At 46.2% G+C, this 15,880-nt stretch overlaps 1 protein-coding gene across 6 annotated transcripts in view; it reads left to right on the plus strand.

Annotated features, from left to right (window-relative positions):
• The window catches only part of SH3PXD2B (SH3 and PX domains 2B), a 293,221-nt gene that overhangs the window by 229,739 nt on the left and 47,602 nt on the right, over nt 1-15,880 (plus strand). For all 6 annotated transcript variants that reach the window (XM_068277154.1, XM_068277153.1, XM_068277149.1 and 3 more), the window contains one exon: nt 10,932-11,036. In XM_068277154.1, the coding sequence (XP_068133255.1) occupies nt 10,932-11,036 (105 nt within the window). The remainder of the gene's footprint in view (nt 1-10,931; nt 11,037-15,880) is intronic.

Here is a 15,880-nt window from a genome sequence, read left to right on the forward strand (position 1 = left end):
ACCACCCCTGTTCGCAGCAGCCGCCCAGCAGGGTCTGGGGAGGAGGCCAGTTCACCGTCACTCGCCGACCTGTCATTCAGCAGTCTTTTGACCCCAGGCATCATGAGTAAATTGTCTGCTGTTGTTGGCGATCTTGAGGAGGAGATGCTGATGGGCACTTTGGGGGATGAGGGATTGGACAGCAAGACTGTGGCGACAGTCAAGCAGCCCATCCATGCATCAGGAGAGGAGTTTGGGGGGTCCTCATCCCAGCAGGACATGTTTCAGGAGGGGGAGGATGTTGATGACCCGGTGACAGACAGAGACTGGGTGCCACCACCTCCAGGGGATGTCGTCCTCAGCAGCTCTGAGGAGGAGGAGGAGGATGCTCTTGTGGGCCTTGCAAGGAGGCGCATCATTGCAAGCATTGGCAGCAGCAGTAGGCAGGTCCCACAGCCTGCTGGTGTCTCAGGCTCAGCAGCAGCAGCAGCAGCAGCATCTGCCAGTACCACCACCAGCCGCACCCAAGCCCCCCAAGCCCCACCCCCAACCACCACATGGAGACAGGCAGCTGCGCTTTCATGCCGTAGGGGGATGTTTCTGTCTCCAATCTGGCGCTTTTTCACCATGCCCACAGTGTACAGCAAGTACGCCACTTGCAACCACTGTCAGCGGAAGTTGAGCAGAGGTGCAGACCCCTTAAAGTTCTGCACCAGCTCGCTCATCAACCACCTTGCTGCGAAACATTTCCACCAGCATCAGGAGTTCCAGAGGCTGAAGGCATCTGGTGCTGGCAGTGGCACCACACCCATCACTGCACAGCCTTCAGCAGCAGCAGCAACAGCAGCCACCCGCCCTCCTGCTCCTCCAGCAGCACCAGCAGGAGTGCGGAAACGCACTGCTCCTCCCCCCTCTGCAACTCCTGCCGCCGACACTGAGGCCTGTTCTGGCAGCCAGTCCTCAGTGGCCTCCTCCGCTGTGTCTGCTGATTCCGGTGCCAGCAAAAGGCCACGCCAGAGCCTTTTGAGCGAGTCCTTCCAGGGGGTGGTTAGGGCTCTGCCTCCCAGCAGCCGTCGCGTGCGGCAGCTGAACGGCTTGCTGGCACGGGCCATGTGCTCCCAACTCCTGCCGTACACGCTCGTGCAGGAGGGGAGCGACATTCGTGCGCTGCTTGCTTGCGCAGCCCCAGACTGGCAGCTCCCCAGCAGACACTTTTTCTCCCGCAAGGCCATTCCTGCACTGCACCGCTTTGTGATGGCCAATGTGGAGCGAGGGCTGGAGCACGCGGTTGGTGAAAGGGTCCACGTCACCATGGACTCCTGGAGCAGCCGCTTCGGGACAGGCCGCTACCTGTCCTTCACTGTCCACTGGGTCAGCTTGGTGGAAGGGGGTGAGGATGGTAGAGCAGCAGCGGGCACAGCAGCAGCAGCAACACAGTGGGTGGTGCCACCCCGCAGGGTCAGGGGAACTGCAGCAGGTTCCTCCGATCCTCTGCCATCCTCCGGCACACCTGGCCAAACCCCCCGCCTCAGCAGCAGCGTGAAGGCCCGCCACTGCCAAGCGCTGCTGCACTTGGTCAGCCTTGGGAAGACCAAGCTGACGGCAACCCATGTGTTGGCCAAACTCCAGGAGCAGGAGAGGATTTGGCTGACCCCCAAAGGCCTCAGAGTCGGAGAGGTGGTGGCCGACAATGGGGCCAATCTGGTTGCCGCAATAGACAGGGGAAACCTGACCCACATCCCCTGTCTTGCCCACGTGCTGAACCTGGTGGTGCAGAAGTTCCTGCGCACCTACCAGGGGATGGGCGAACTGCTGGAAACGGCAAGGAATGTTGTGCGTCACTTCCGGCGCTCGGCTGCAGCCTGTGCGAGCCTGGAAGACGTGCAAAAGGAGCTGGATCTGCCACGCCATCGGCTGATCCTTGACGTTCCGACTCGCTGGAACTCCACCCTGGCGATGTTGGAGCGTCTGGTTGAACAGAGGCACGCTGTCAAACAGTACCTTGCCCTGGCCACTGTTTCCGCTGCTCAGAGAAGGGACAAGACCAGCAACATCCCGTCCATCGTCCCCGATGATGACTGGAGGCACATGCAGCAGGTGTGCTTTGTGCTGGCTCCCTTCCTGCAGGCCACAAACATGGTGAGCAGGGACCATGCTATGGTCTGCGAGTGGGTGCCCCTGGTTTCTCTGCTGAACAGGGCCCTCGATGCTTTGCTGGAACAGGGAGCGGCAGCCTTGGACCAGCAGGAGCGGCAACCAGCTGCGCAGTCCACCTCTGAGGGGGAGGAGGAGGAGGACTTGGTGGAGGTCCCTGACCTGGCTGCTGATGAGGGGGATCAGCACAGCGCAGCTGAGTTGGTGCGGGGGTGGAGAGAGGATGAGGCGGCAGAGGAGGAGGATGAGGACAGCACTGACGTCGATGTGCCAGCAGACGTGGCCCGCCTCTTCCCAATGGCAGCGCACATGCTGACGTGCCTGCGCAGGGACCCCAGGGTGATCCAGATGAAGCAGAGGGAGGACATCTGGATCAGCATGATGTTGGACCCACGCCTCAAGGGGAAGTTGAGCCAGTTCCTGCCGCCTGCAGGAGGAGACCCAGCGCAACAAATAAGGAGCTTGCAGCAGGCCCTTGTTGAGCGCTTGGAGGAAGCCTTCCCCCAGCCTTCCACCCCCACTGTCCAGCAGCCAGCACAGAGGCAGCAGCAGGTGCCTGCATCCAGCAGCAGCAAGCGCCCCACAGACCTGCTGTCTCTCAGCCACGAGCTCTACAGGACTGTAGAGGCTCCGGCAGCAGTGACTAGAGAGGAGATGCATGCAGCAGCATCCTCCTCCGGTCACAGCCAGCGCCTGACCCGCATGGTGGCTGACTACATGGGGTCGTACAGCGGGCTTGACAGCGATGCCCCTGTTGATCCCATGGAGTATTGGGTCAAGCGCATGGAGATCTGGAGCGAGCTGGCGCAGTACGCCCTGGAAGTGCTGTCCTGCCCCCCTTCCAGCGTGCTGTCCGAGCGCTGCTTCAGTGCAGCTGGTGGCGTGGTCACCGAGAAACGCTCACGTCTGTCTCACAAGTCTGTGGACAGACTGACGTTTCTCAAGATGAACCAGGCGTGGGTGGAAGCGAGTTCCTGGCCCCTGTTGTCGGCGAGAGGGGGACATGAACTGGCTGCCGGAACCATCGTTAATGTGCCTTACCACCCTTTACCACCTCCTGGCTCCTGTTTACTAAGCCAGCCTGGTTCACTTTGACTATTACGTCGCCTGCAGCCACACATTTTACACCTACAGTGGGCTGCTGTGTACTGCCCTTCTGCTGTCTGTCTGTGTTTCCCACTGCCAGGGTACACAGAATTACCTTCTTCTGCTGCCACTCTGCCACCAGCTATTACGTCAAACAATAGCTATATTGGTTGCAAAACCAAAACCAAACAAACCATTAAAAAAAAAAAAAAGGTTTAATTTTTCTGAGGTGCCCGGGTTGAAAACTGTGTTGTCCCAGTTGTGTATTGGACACAATGTCCAATGCACAATGCACGACCGCTGTCTGGGACCTCCTGTTGTGTTTATTTACAGCCCTGGTATCACCGCTAGGTACCAGGGCTATTATGTCACGCTGCCTACCTGCTGCCACACTCACACTACTCCTCCATACCTCCTCCTGCTGCTGCTGCTGCTGTCTGTCTGTGTTTCCCACTGCCAGGGTACACTACACAGATGATTTACCTTCTGCTGCCACTCTGCCACCAGCTATTACGTCAAACAATAGCTGCTCACATTACTCCTCCATTCCTCCTGCTGCTGTTGCTGTCTGTCTGTCTGTGTTTCCCACTGCCAGGGTACACAGAATTACCTTCTGCTGCCACTCTGCCACCAGCTATTACGTCAAACAATAGCTATATTGGTTGCAAAACCAAAACCAAACAAACCATTAAAAAAAAAAAAAAGGTTTAATTTTTCTGAGGTGCCCGGGTTGAAAACTGTGTTGTCCCAGTTGTGTATTGGACACAATGTGGGCTGCACGACCCCTGTCTGGGACCTCCTGTTGTGTTTATTTACAGACCTGGTATCACCGCTAGGTACCAGGGCTATTATGTCACGCTGCCTACCTGCTGCCACACTCACACTGCTCCTCCACACCTCCTCCTGCTGCTGCTGCTGCTGCTGTCTGTCTGTGTTTCCCACTGCCAGGGTACACTACACAGATGATTTACCTTCTGCTGCCACTCTGCCACCAGCTATTACGTCAAACAATAGCTGCTCACATTACTCCTCCATTCCTCCTGCTGCTGTTGCTGTCTGTCTGTGTTTCCCACTGCCAGGGTACACAGAATTACCTTCTGCTGCCACTCTGCCACCAGCTATTACGTCAAACAATAGCTATATTGGTTGCAAAACCAAAACCAAACAAACCATTAAAAAAAAAAAAAGGTTTAATTTTTCTGAGGTGCCCGGGTTGAAAACTGTGTTGTCCCAGTTGTGTATTGGACACAATGTGGGCTGCACGACCGCTGTCTGGGACCTCATGTTGTGTTTATTTACAGCCCTGGTATCACCGCTAGGTACCAGGGCTATTATGTCACGGCGAGCTGCCTGCCTCATTGACTGCCTGCTGCCACACACTCATCCTCCTCCTCCTGCTGCTGAATTTACCTCCTGCTGTCTTTGTGTTTCCACTGCCAGGGAGCACATACAATGGCGCTTCCAACATGCGTGCGCCCACCAGCTATTTGTTACGCTCAAAAATAGCTGCATTTCTTTAAAAAAAAAATTGAAAAGAGAAATACGTGAAGAAGAAGAAGACGATATTGAAAAAGAAGGAGAAGGAGAAGATGAAGATGAAGATGAAGATGAAGAAGAAGATGAAGAAGAAGATGAAGAAGATGATGAAGAAGAAGATGAAGAAGAAGATGAAAAAGAAGAAGAAGATGAAGAAGATGAAGAAGAAGATGAAGAAGAAGATGAAGAAGATGAAGAAGAAGATGAAGAAGAAGAAGAAGAAGATGAAGAAGATGAAGATGAAGAAGAAGATGAAGATGAAGAAGAAGATGAAGAAGAAGATGATGAAGAAGATGAAGAAGAAGAAGAAGAAGAAGAAGAAGATGATGAAGAACAAGAAGAAGAAGATGAAGAAGAAGAAGAAGAAGACAATATAGAAGAAGAAGAAGAAGATATAGAAGAAGAAGATCTAGAAGAAGAAGAAGAAAGATAAAGAAGAAGAAGAACAAGTATATACAGTAACACTACTGAACAAAATTAAGGACACAACTTCTCTTTCCACATTTTTTTTTAAAGGAACATCCCCACATAATCACTTGCTGTTGTTACTTGGAAAAAAAGATGTTTCTTGCATCATTCACCCTCAAAACAAGTGTTGGAAGCTATTTAAGGCCAATTCGAATAGTCAGCTCGAATAGTGAGCTCGAATACCGACTCGAATAGTGAGCTCGAAGTCCGAGGTCGAATCGAATAGTAAAAATTATTCGACTCGAATATTCGACTGACCTCGAATAATTTACTATTCGAATTCGACCAAACTCGAATTTTAAAAAGGGGTATTTGAGCATCACTATTTGGCACTGTGAGCAGGTGCCAGTTCGTGCTGAAAAATGAAATCTTCATCTCCATAAAGTTTTTTAGCAGATGGAAGCATGAACCCACTTTTGAACCAGAAACAGCGGCAGAAGCGCCTGACCTGGGCTACAGAGAAGCAGCACTGGACTGTTGCTCGGTGGTCCAAAGTACTTTTTTCGGATGAAAGCAACTTTTGCATGTCATTTGGAAATTAAGGTGCCAGAGTCTGGGGGAAAACTGGGGAGAGGGAAATGCCAAATGCCTGAAGTCCAGTGTCAAGTACCCACAGTCAGTGATGGTCTGGGGTGCCATGTCAGCTGCTGGTGTTGGTCCACTGTGTTTCATCAAGGGCATGGTCAATGCATCTAGCTATCAGGAGATTTTGGAGCACTTCATGCTTCCATCTGCTGAAAAGCTTTATGGAGATGAAGATTTCATTTTTCAGCATGACCTGGCACCTGCTCACAGTGCCAAAACCACTGGTAAATGGTTTACTGACCATGGTATTACTGTGCTCAATTGGCCTGCCAACTCTCCTGACCTGAACCCCATAAAGAATCTGTGGGATATTGTGAAGAGAAAGTTGAGACGCAAGACCCAACACTCTGGATGAGCTTAAGGCCGCTATCGAAGCATCCTGGGCCTCCATAACACCTGAGCAGTGCCACAGGCTGATTGCCTCCATGCCACGCCGCATTGAATCAGTCATTTCTGCAAAAGGATTCCCGACCAAGTATTGAGTGCATAACTGAACATAATTATTTGAAGGTTGACTTTTTTTGTTTTAAAAAACACTTTTCTTTTATTGGTCGGATGAAATATGCTAATTTTTTGAGAAAGAAAATTTGGGTTTTCATGAGCTGTATGCCAAAATCATCAATAAGAAAAACAATAAAAGGCTTGAACTACTTCAGTTGTGTGTAATGAATCTAAAATATATGAAAGTCTAATGTTTATCAGTGCATTACAGAAAATAATGAACTTTATCACAATATGCTAATTTTTTGAGAAGATCCTGTAGAGCAGCCAGCTGTCAATTGTCAGCCGGAAAACAGAGTTTATATATACAGCGGTGATTGGAATATGAATGCGACCTAAAACTTCATCTGATTTTCAAGCAAGTCCTGAAAGTAGATGTAGAGAACCAACTTTAATAAATTAAACAAAGCATTATTATATTTGGTCATTAATTTATTGAAAAAAATAGGATCCTATAACATATCTGCTTGTAGTTAAAGTAAGTGAATTGTGCAGCAATAACTGCAATTAAATGTTTGAAGTTACTGCACACTGACTTCTGGTTTTATTAGGAAGCCTTACACGTAATTTCATCACAAATGTCAATCTCTGAGGTGTCTATAAACACAAGGCATGTTACACCCAATGAGTCAAGCAAAACTGCGCTGGAAATTTGGGTGCACCTGGCACCACCATAGGCCGTAATGGGAATTACAGCTATAGTAGCACTTGGGCAGTAATTTGGGCGCCGAGTTACAGCGTAATTCGTCCGCTAGCAGTAGCTGGCGGCCAAATTGCATCTTAGCCCAAGTTCACCACGGCCTGGAGGGGGAATAGTAATTAAGGGTGACAGGACTTTTGCAGGAACGGGGTGAGTCATTTCTGAGCTTTACCCTGTGCCCAAATTTTCCAGTGCCTTAATTACAAGTACACACATCCAATGACTGTGGATTGGCAAAGTCAAAATAAAACTGTTGGCCACAATCTCCAAAGTTTTGTTTGTAGACAGAAAGTAGCAGCAAAAAATATAGATTGCCAACTATTAAACATGGTGTTGAATCTAATGCTTTCTGGGTGTGAGGCAGCCAGTGACACAGAAAAAAAATGTAGTGATAGAGGGAACAATGGATTCCACAAAATATCAGCAATATTGGGATTACGGATTATAATACTCAGCCAAGATGCTGAAGCTGAAAAGATTATGGCTTCTACTGCAAGACTGTGACCCTGAACATACCTCAGAATCCACTCTTAACTACTTGTAGACTAAACACCACTGAAGTTCTGTGAGCAAGTCTGAGACGAGCTCTGCATGCAAGAAGCTCAATGTCTCAGTCTAATGGTACCCATACACATTAAAATTAAAAACGTTTGATGTTGCTGTTTTTTTTTGACCAAACAATCAAATCGAATGAAAGTTTAAAATAATCTTTTTTTGTTGATCAAGAAAAACAAGCGATTATCCTGTTTTTTCAATAAAAATCCAATTGGACATGTTGGAAAAATCTTTATATTCGATCTAACAGAATAATCAAACTAAATTATCTAATTGAAAAAAAAAAATGAAAAATTGTACCATGTATGGGCACCTTTAGAAGTGATCTATATGATAGAGTGGGCAAAAGAAATCTCTTCAACAAGGACTAAAAGAATCCAAGCTGGAGACAAAAGGGTGTTTATAAGCTGTGATGTGTGCTTAAAAGGACTGCTTGTGTCACAATTCCTATCGGATATGTGCCCTTGTTTTAAAGGTCAAGAAAAAAAATGCAGCTATTTTTGTTTTGTTTTTTTAAGAATTTCATGATGCAAGAAATGAAAGCAAATGTGAAGCTTTTTTTTGTTCTTTAAGTCAGATACTTAACTAGAAAGAGGGGAGGCTCTGGATCTCCTAAAGCCTTCCCTGTCTAACAGTATCACTGTTCCAGCACTGTCCCCCGTTCAAATTTGCCACCTCCAGGAGCCCTCGGAAAGCTTCAGAAGTACTCATGTCCCCAAGTCCCTGCAGTACAAAGCAGTCCATCATTGGAAGCACTCGGGGACACAAGTGCTTCCAAAGCTTTCCGAGGATTTCCAAAGACTTACTCAATCAGCTGGTCAAATATCTGCAATGGTGACAGCACTGGAACAAGGACACCTACAGAGGAGCGGGAAGGCGCTGTTTTTGTGTTATTTGTGTTATTTTTACAGTTCCTTTTTAAACACACATTCCCACAATTATAATCACCTTTGAAAGATCACATAAAACTGTTATTTTTGCCCCTGATAAGTTTGTTTTCCTGTGTTTAAATTAGGAGTGTCCTCATCTCAGAGGGACCCCTCTGGTCCTCTACACTGTATCAAATGTAATGTATATGCTAACTCTGTATATTTCTACTGTATGCTTTACTGTACCATCACTGACTCTGTATGTGTCAAAAATAATTCTGGGTACAACCCCCATTGTACTTAGCGAAATACCGTATATACTCGAGAATAAGCCAACCCAAGTCTAAACAAACACACACTTTTACCTTAAAAAATGGGGGGGAAATCATTGACTCAAATTTAATCCGAGGGTATAAACCCCCGACTGCTAATACTAAAAAACAAAAAACCAGCAATATGATTGATAGGCTAACATGGAGCAGGCTGCAGAACCATATACAGATTGCTCTCTGCTGTCTATTGGGCACATGGCTGCAGATTAATGGCGGTTAGATGGCCGTGTGCCTCCTCTTGCAGTTGGTTACCTTTCAAGGATAAACACTTAAAAATAATTATAATAACCGAACCACAAATTGGCCCCTAACTAATATCACCATTTTACTTTTTTTGTAATTCTGCTCCACTGCAGAGACTGGATGGCCTCTTGATTATCTATACTGTAGGAATACTATGGATGCAGGACACTGTTATAAAATGATTATTAAATCATGGGTTGCGGAGTTAGAAAGCAAAGGAAGAGGTTGGGGAAACTGGTAGCTGCCACAGTCCTATTACAGTGCATCAGTAATTAGCACAGCACTGTATGTACTCACCGGCCGTGTGCGGCTGCAAGTCACTTTTGTTGCTGTACTCCCTCGATGGCTGCATGTCCCCTCGGCACGTACAGAGCGCTCTCTGCTCTGTACCGTGGCTTTATAAAAGGAATGGCCATTAAAGTACCGCCCCTCGCCAGAGCAGGATGTGAACCCCCCCCCGTGCATCCTACACCTCAATGTGCTGCCGCCATCACCATGTGCAATTTGTTTTGAAGTTTTGCTGGTACAATCTGGTATGTGTTATATCTTCCGCTCCCCCCCCCCCCCCCATGCCCATCCATGTGCCACCATGGAATTTGGCCGCTGCCAGACCTGATGATTGCTGTTGCTTCTGTGCCTCCGTGTCCCCCCATCGATTTGCAGCAGGGTGTACTTGCCAGTGATATTGCTTCTGTGTCCTCCATGTGTCCCTGTCGATCTGCAGAGCGGTGTGTATGTGTTACACTTGTCGTTCTGCGCTGCATGAATTCCTCTGCTGGTAAGTCGCAGGCTCATTGTCATGATCCCTGCAGTGATAAGAGGCACCACTAGAGGGCATAACAGGAGGTGAGAAGGGAGAGGGGGATAACACACATACCACATTGTACCAGCAGAACTTTAAAACACACTGCATATGATGGTGGGGCTTACACGGCATGTCATACAGACTTGAAGATGCAAAACTGTAAGTGTTTTAAACATATTAATAAGTGTTGAACCGCAGTGCCAGACTGCCCCCCTCTCTCTATTGAATCTACAATTGTTATACAGACTTGCTTAAAGAGACACTGAAGCGAAAAAAAAAATGATGATATTATGATTTGTATGTGTAGCACAGCTAAGAAATAAAACATTAAGATCAGATACATCAGTGTAATTGTTTCCAGTACAGGAAGAGTTGAGAAACTCCAGTTGTTATCTCTATGCAAACAAGCCATTAAGCTCTCCGACTAAGTTAGTCATGGAGAGGGCTGTTATCTGACTTTTATTATCTCAACTGTTCCTGGACTATTTACTTTTTCTCTGCCAGAGGAGAGGTCATTACTTCACAGACTGCTCTGAAAGAATCATTCTTAATGCTGAGTGTTGTGTAATCTGCACATATTATAGATTGATGCAATGTTAGAAAAAACACTATATACCTGAAAATAAAAGTATGAGAATATTTTCTTTGCTGCTAATCTTCTAGTAATTATTCATAGTACACAACCAATTCACTATATCATATTTTTTTTTTCGCTTCAGTGTCTCTTTAAGCTCATTTACCATGTTTTTGGCTTGACTGTTTTTTTATTGTCAGGGAGAATTGTCCTGATAGAACAGCTTCCAACTTCTGTGACCCTGAGGTTCTGCTGCATTTTTTTATCCTCAGCTTAAGCTCGAGTCAAGCATTTTTTTTCCAGGGTTTTTTTAGGCAAAAGTTGGGGGAGGGGGGTCAGCTTATACGTGAGTAAACACTAAACGATTCTGATCTTCATAATGTCTTCTTAATAGCTACACGACTGTTTACAGTTTGCTTGCTTTGTTCACCCTCTGTATGTTTCTTGTCCATTGAGGGCATCTGTAGCAGGTATTTGGTGAAGTTGAATGCAGTTCTGCTGCTCCCAAAATCTTTTTCTCATCTGTTCATGTTCATTATTTTAGGCTGGTGGTTTGTTAGCACCTCGGATGAGCAGGGCTGGGTACCTGCAACTTGCCTAGAGGCACAAGATGGCGGACAAGATGACTTCGCTATTCAGCCAGAAGAAGGTAAGATGACTTCTGTGTGCTAGTCATTCAGTCACTTCACTTTCCCATTCCACCTAACAAATAACAGAGAGAGTAGATGCAAGCCATAGAAACCGAAACACATAAATGTTGTTATAACCTCCTAACTGGAGCAGCCCATGAATGTGTTGTTCATTCAAGGCTGTTACTTGTCTCATCATTGCTTTATATGTTTATATCTATGTTTGTCATGTGATGTTTATTTCACTAGTGTTCAAACCTATCTTACTACTCTGGGAAAATAATGTGAATTAAAAAAAAAAAATACAATTTTAACACAGAGTGACAGGGATTACACGTCTCCTATTGGAAAGATAAGGCAATGAAAAATTATGTGATTGTAAACCTCCCATAGATGATTAATTTGCCATTTTATCCATTGTAAAACAGGGAAAAAAATTGTTTACAAGAAAATTTCCATTTATTTTTTTAACTATAAAAGTGAAGATCAGCTTAATTGATTGCCAGCCAATCAATAGGATTTTATTGCCAGTCAGTGGCTACAACCTTAGGTTACAATGGAGAGCAGTGGTGGTGTTTAGCAAAACTGGTGAGCAGGGTGTTTGCGGCAGAGATTGTCACTTTGCTAGTAGTAAGAGGCCACTAGGGATGATCACAGATATGCAGATTATTCTGAGTTGATGCAAATTTTATGTAAATTCTTGTGCAAATATATGCAGCTTGAAAATGGACCAATCAATTTAAACCTGGGTTTAAATTGATTGGTCTATTTTCAAACTGCATAGATTTGCATACAAATTTATTTAAAGGAGTTCTTACTAAATGGACAAAATGAGCTTTACTCACCTGGGGCTTTCTTCAGCCCCTTGCAGCCTGTCGCACGACTACCGCTCCCCGCCGCTGTCCCGGTCTCCGAGCACGGTGCGGAGGCTGACCTCGAGGTCGTCCGCGCTAACCCCCGCTGTCAATCAAGCCCACTTTGTACAGGGCTTACTGCGCAGGCGCAGAAATGCACAGTGAGCCGCGTACAATGTGGGCTTGATTGACAGCGGCAGTTAGCGCAGGCACAGTGCGGACGACCTCGGGGTCAGCCTCCGCACCGTGCTCGGAGACCAGGACAGCGGCGCGGAGTGGTTGGCGTGGAACAGCCGGCAGCAAGGGGCTGGAGAAAGCCCCAGGTGAGTAAAGCTCATTTTGTCCATTTCGCCTGATAACTCCTTTAAGTTCAGAACAATTTGCATCTGATTGATCATCCCTAGAGACCACAATGAAAGTCATTGAGCCACGTGTCATTTATTTTTCCAGTGATTAGTAACTGTAATGATTGGCAATTAGTGGTTTAATGCAAGTAAATGGGGGCCACTAATCACCATTTTAGGTACATTAGGGTTTGGTGGGCAAAATATTGATTGTAAGGGCTAGTTAACATGCAGGCTTTGTATTAAAGTCTATGTCCAGTCTCCATTGCAGTTTACACTTATTATAATGTGTGCATTATACAACTGGCCATTGTGAATCCAGCCTAAAAGTATTGATAATAAAAGTGGCAGTTAGGTTGTGGAAATTGGAGAATGACAAAGTGATGATCTGCTGTAAAACACACTTGTGAAGTTGCATTTGAGTGGATTGTGGAGACAGCACATTTCTAACTATACCACAAACACCACAGTGTGTTACTGTCAGGCATTCAGACTCTGACTGTTCAGAAGCAAATGTCAAAAGCTTGGAAAAGCCATAAAGAACAGTGTTCTCCCTAGGTTCTTTTGTCTGGGTGCTCCACCCGGCTAGTTTTGGTGAGCACCCGGCTGTCATCGGCTCACCTCCGCCTATGCTATAAGCTGAGTTGCACACAGAAGCACCGGCCCTGCATTCTCTCATCTTGCCCCCACCTGGCTACTATTTCATGCCACCCCACTAGAAAAAAAATTCTGTGGAGAACACTGTAGAATGTGTAAGTGGCTGAAGGAACTGTAGTGAGGCAGCTGGCAGGTAGTAACCACAGTCTGTGTGCACATGGTATTGGTATTCCTTTTGTGAATGAAAGTAAAGTAACTATATTTAGGACCATATTACTATCTGTGCAAACTCCCACAATTCCAAAGGGTACCACCATGGGCACTCTACCTATTTTAGATAAGACCTTCATTTTCAGCGTTTATATTTGTACTATAACTTTCTATCTTTCTACCAATCCAGTCACACTTTTAGTTAATGTGTATTTTATGCCAGCTAGCACTAATCTATTTGTAGCTGTAAGATGCTATTAATTCTGTCCTGTGAGCAAATGTAAGACAATGTACAGTATGTAGCTTGGAACTCTGCCACTCAGAATTGACAGTAAGTGCATTTGATTTGTCCATTTCTAATTCCAAATTACATACAGTTGGCTTTAAATTTGCATGTAAGACAGAATTGTTGGCTTCTCATGGACTATCTGGTGTAGCTGTGCTGGAGACATACGTTTATAAGTTATTTAAGGGAATAGAGTTATTGATCATTTTATTATTAAAGTAGCATCAGTCAGATCTCTAAAAATAAATTATTACCAATAACAAATGGCAGTCCATGGTCACCATGCAGTTTAAAAGCTGAAAACATTTTTTACATGGCCAGAGAGCCCCATAAGAGCACAGGGTATGGCTCTAGCCGTCGTTAGTGTCACTACCTCTGTTCATGCGCTGTTGAGTCTGAGGCGCTTTCTGTTTAGCAATAGGGAAGCCTACAGATTTCTACACTTACACACAAGTGGGAGTGATCTTGTTTTACAGCCATTCACTCCATTATGATTCATTTTCATGAGTGATCCGGTACAGGGAAGTGGTGCCACTACTGTCTATGTAAGGCATGACATCATTATTCACAGCGTATAAGCGTATATGTTCATGTCACATGGTAGTATTTGATAAACTGCATAGTACACAATTGGGTTCCTAAATTTATCCCCTATGCATAGGGCAAATACAACAAATCCTCATTTCCTTTTTTGTCCCTTCCTGCTTCCCAACATGCACCCAGCCCCTTGGAGATACTGGTCCTTGCCTAGGCATGTCGGCCGCCGACGGACTCTTGGGGATTTGTACACCAGTGGATGGGGTCCAGGTGCAGAGAGGCTTGTTTTTATTGTCTGTTTACGGTTTCTATCTGATGTTGTTTGCATGTGCTCCAGCCATCAGTGTGTTTGCATGTCTTGCATGAAATCTTTCCATATGCTAGCAAATGAAATAGCTGCATGCCTGAGGCATGGACCTTTACAGTAAACCATCTTCAGAGAATAATGTAAAGAGATTTCATTAGTATATATGTTCCAAAGAATGTGTTCTAGTTTGTCTTTGCTTATTGTAAGGAAGCATAATTCAAAACATTTTGGTCTTCAATATGCATCTTTGTGTGTAATATGCAAGACTTTTTCAGTTTATTTTGCCTGGATAAAAAAAATAAATGATTTACTAAAGGTGTTGAATGGCTAGCTGTAATTGAACCATCATGTACTGTTCTTAATGTAATGTTCTTAACATGTATATTTTGTTTTAATAAACCAATTCCATAATTTAGCAAAGGCGACAATCATGGCCAGTTGGAGGTGAAGAGGCACCCAGTGGGTGTATAAAACACTTTAAAAACAATAAAATTTAGAAGGATGAGGTGGCTTACCTCAGACGACAAATCACTTTAGGTAAAGCAATTTAATAGTAATAAGCACAGGCAACGCATTACGTGGGATCTAGCCCACTTTCTCAGGCCAAGTAAAGTGCCGCTCTGTCTACAAAGCCACGTTTGGGGCCCCGAGGCTTATTACTATTAAACTGCTTTACCTAAAGTGATTTGTCGTCTGAGGTAAGCCACCTCATCCTTCTAAATGTTATTGTTTTTAAAGTGTTTTATACCCCCGCTGGGCACCTCTTCACCTCCAACTGGTAAAAGCAGCCTTAAAACTGAACCGAGCAACTATTTTAACAACTGACCTGCACTAATTCTTCCCCATCATACAAGTTTACTACGGCAACTCTTTTTTCCCTATTTGTGTTTACAAAGATAATAATTATAAATCACTTTCTCCTCTCCCTACCGCAGGAGCTTCTGCGCAGGGCCGTATCTCTTAAGAGGCACCCGTGGGCCGGTGCCATGGGCGGCCCCTCGGGGGGGGGGCGGCAGAGTGCACAACCAGATGGAGGGGAACTCGCCCCCCCCCCCCGCCTACTTCTACATTGGGCACTTCCGCCCACACCGCTCGAGTCACTTCCTGCGATGCCGCCCACTGAAATACAGAGGGCGGCATTGCAGGAAGTGACTCGAGCGGTGTGGGCGGAAGTGCCCGGCTCGCCGAACTTCCTTAGGTACAATTTATTACATTATGTGCGAGCTGGAGGGGGAGCGGGGACGGGGGGCAACCAGGTGAGCAGGGGGGGGGGGGGGTGACCCCCCTGGCTGCCGCTTTCCCCGCAGCCCCCCATCCTGGCTGCTACCCCCTCTAGCAAAAAAAAAACAAAAAAAACACGCAAACGGATCCAGAACGTGTGCTGCAAAAAAGGCAGCACGGATCCGTTTGCGTTCTGTTTTTTGACAATCGGAGCCCGGACCGCAGCTGCGTCCCGCACCCGGAGCTAGTGTGGCCCTAGCCTAAGTAACTACTACTTTCCATGAGGATGCAGTTACTACAGCAATAGTAAAGGCCCTGGTACCACTACATCAGCAGGGTTTTGCTATAGCTTCTAGCTCAGGGTGCAAAGGCCTAACAATGGCAGGTAACAAATTCCCTGGGGAATACAAGCCTGCATGGGGCACATGTGGTTAGCAGTGGGAGGGGGGCTGTAGGCTGTCCATTTTCTTATTTATTGACAAATATGTTGAAATCTGTCATTTAGGGC

Source organism: Hyperolius riggenbachi, chromosome 3, assembly GCF_040937935.1.
Source record: "Hyperolius riggenbachi isolate aHypRig1 chromosome 3, aHypRig1.pri, whole genome shotgun sequence".
Classification (NCBI taxonomy): domain Eukaryota; kingdom Metazoa; phylum Chordata; class Amphibia; order Anura; family Hyperoliidae; genus Hyperolius; species Hyperolius riggenbachi.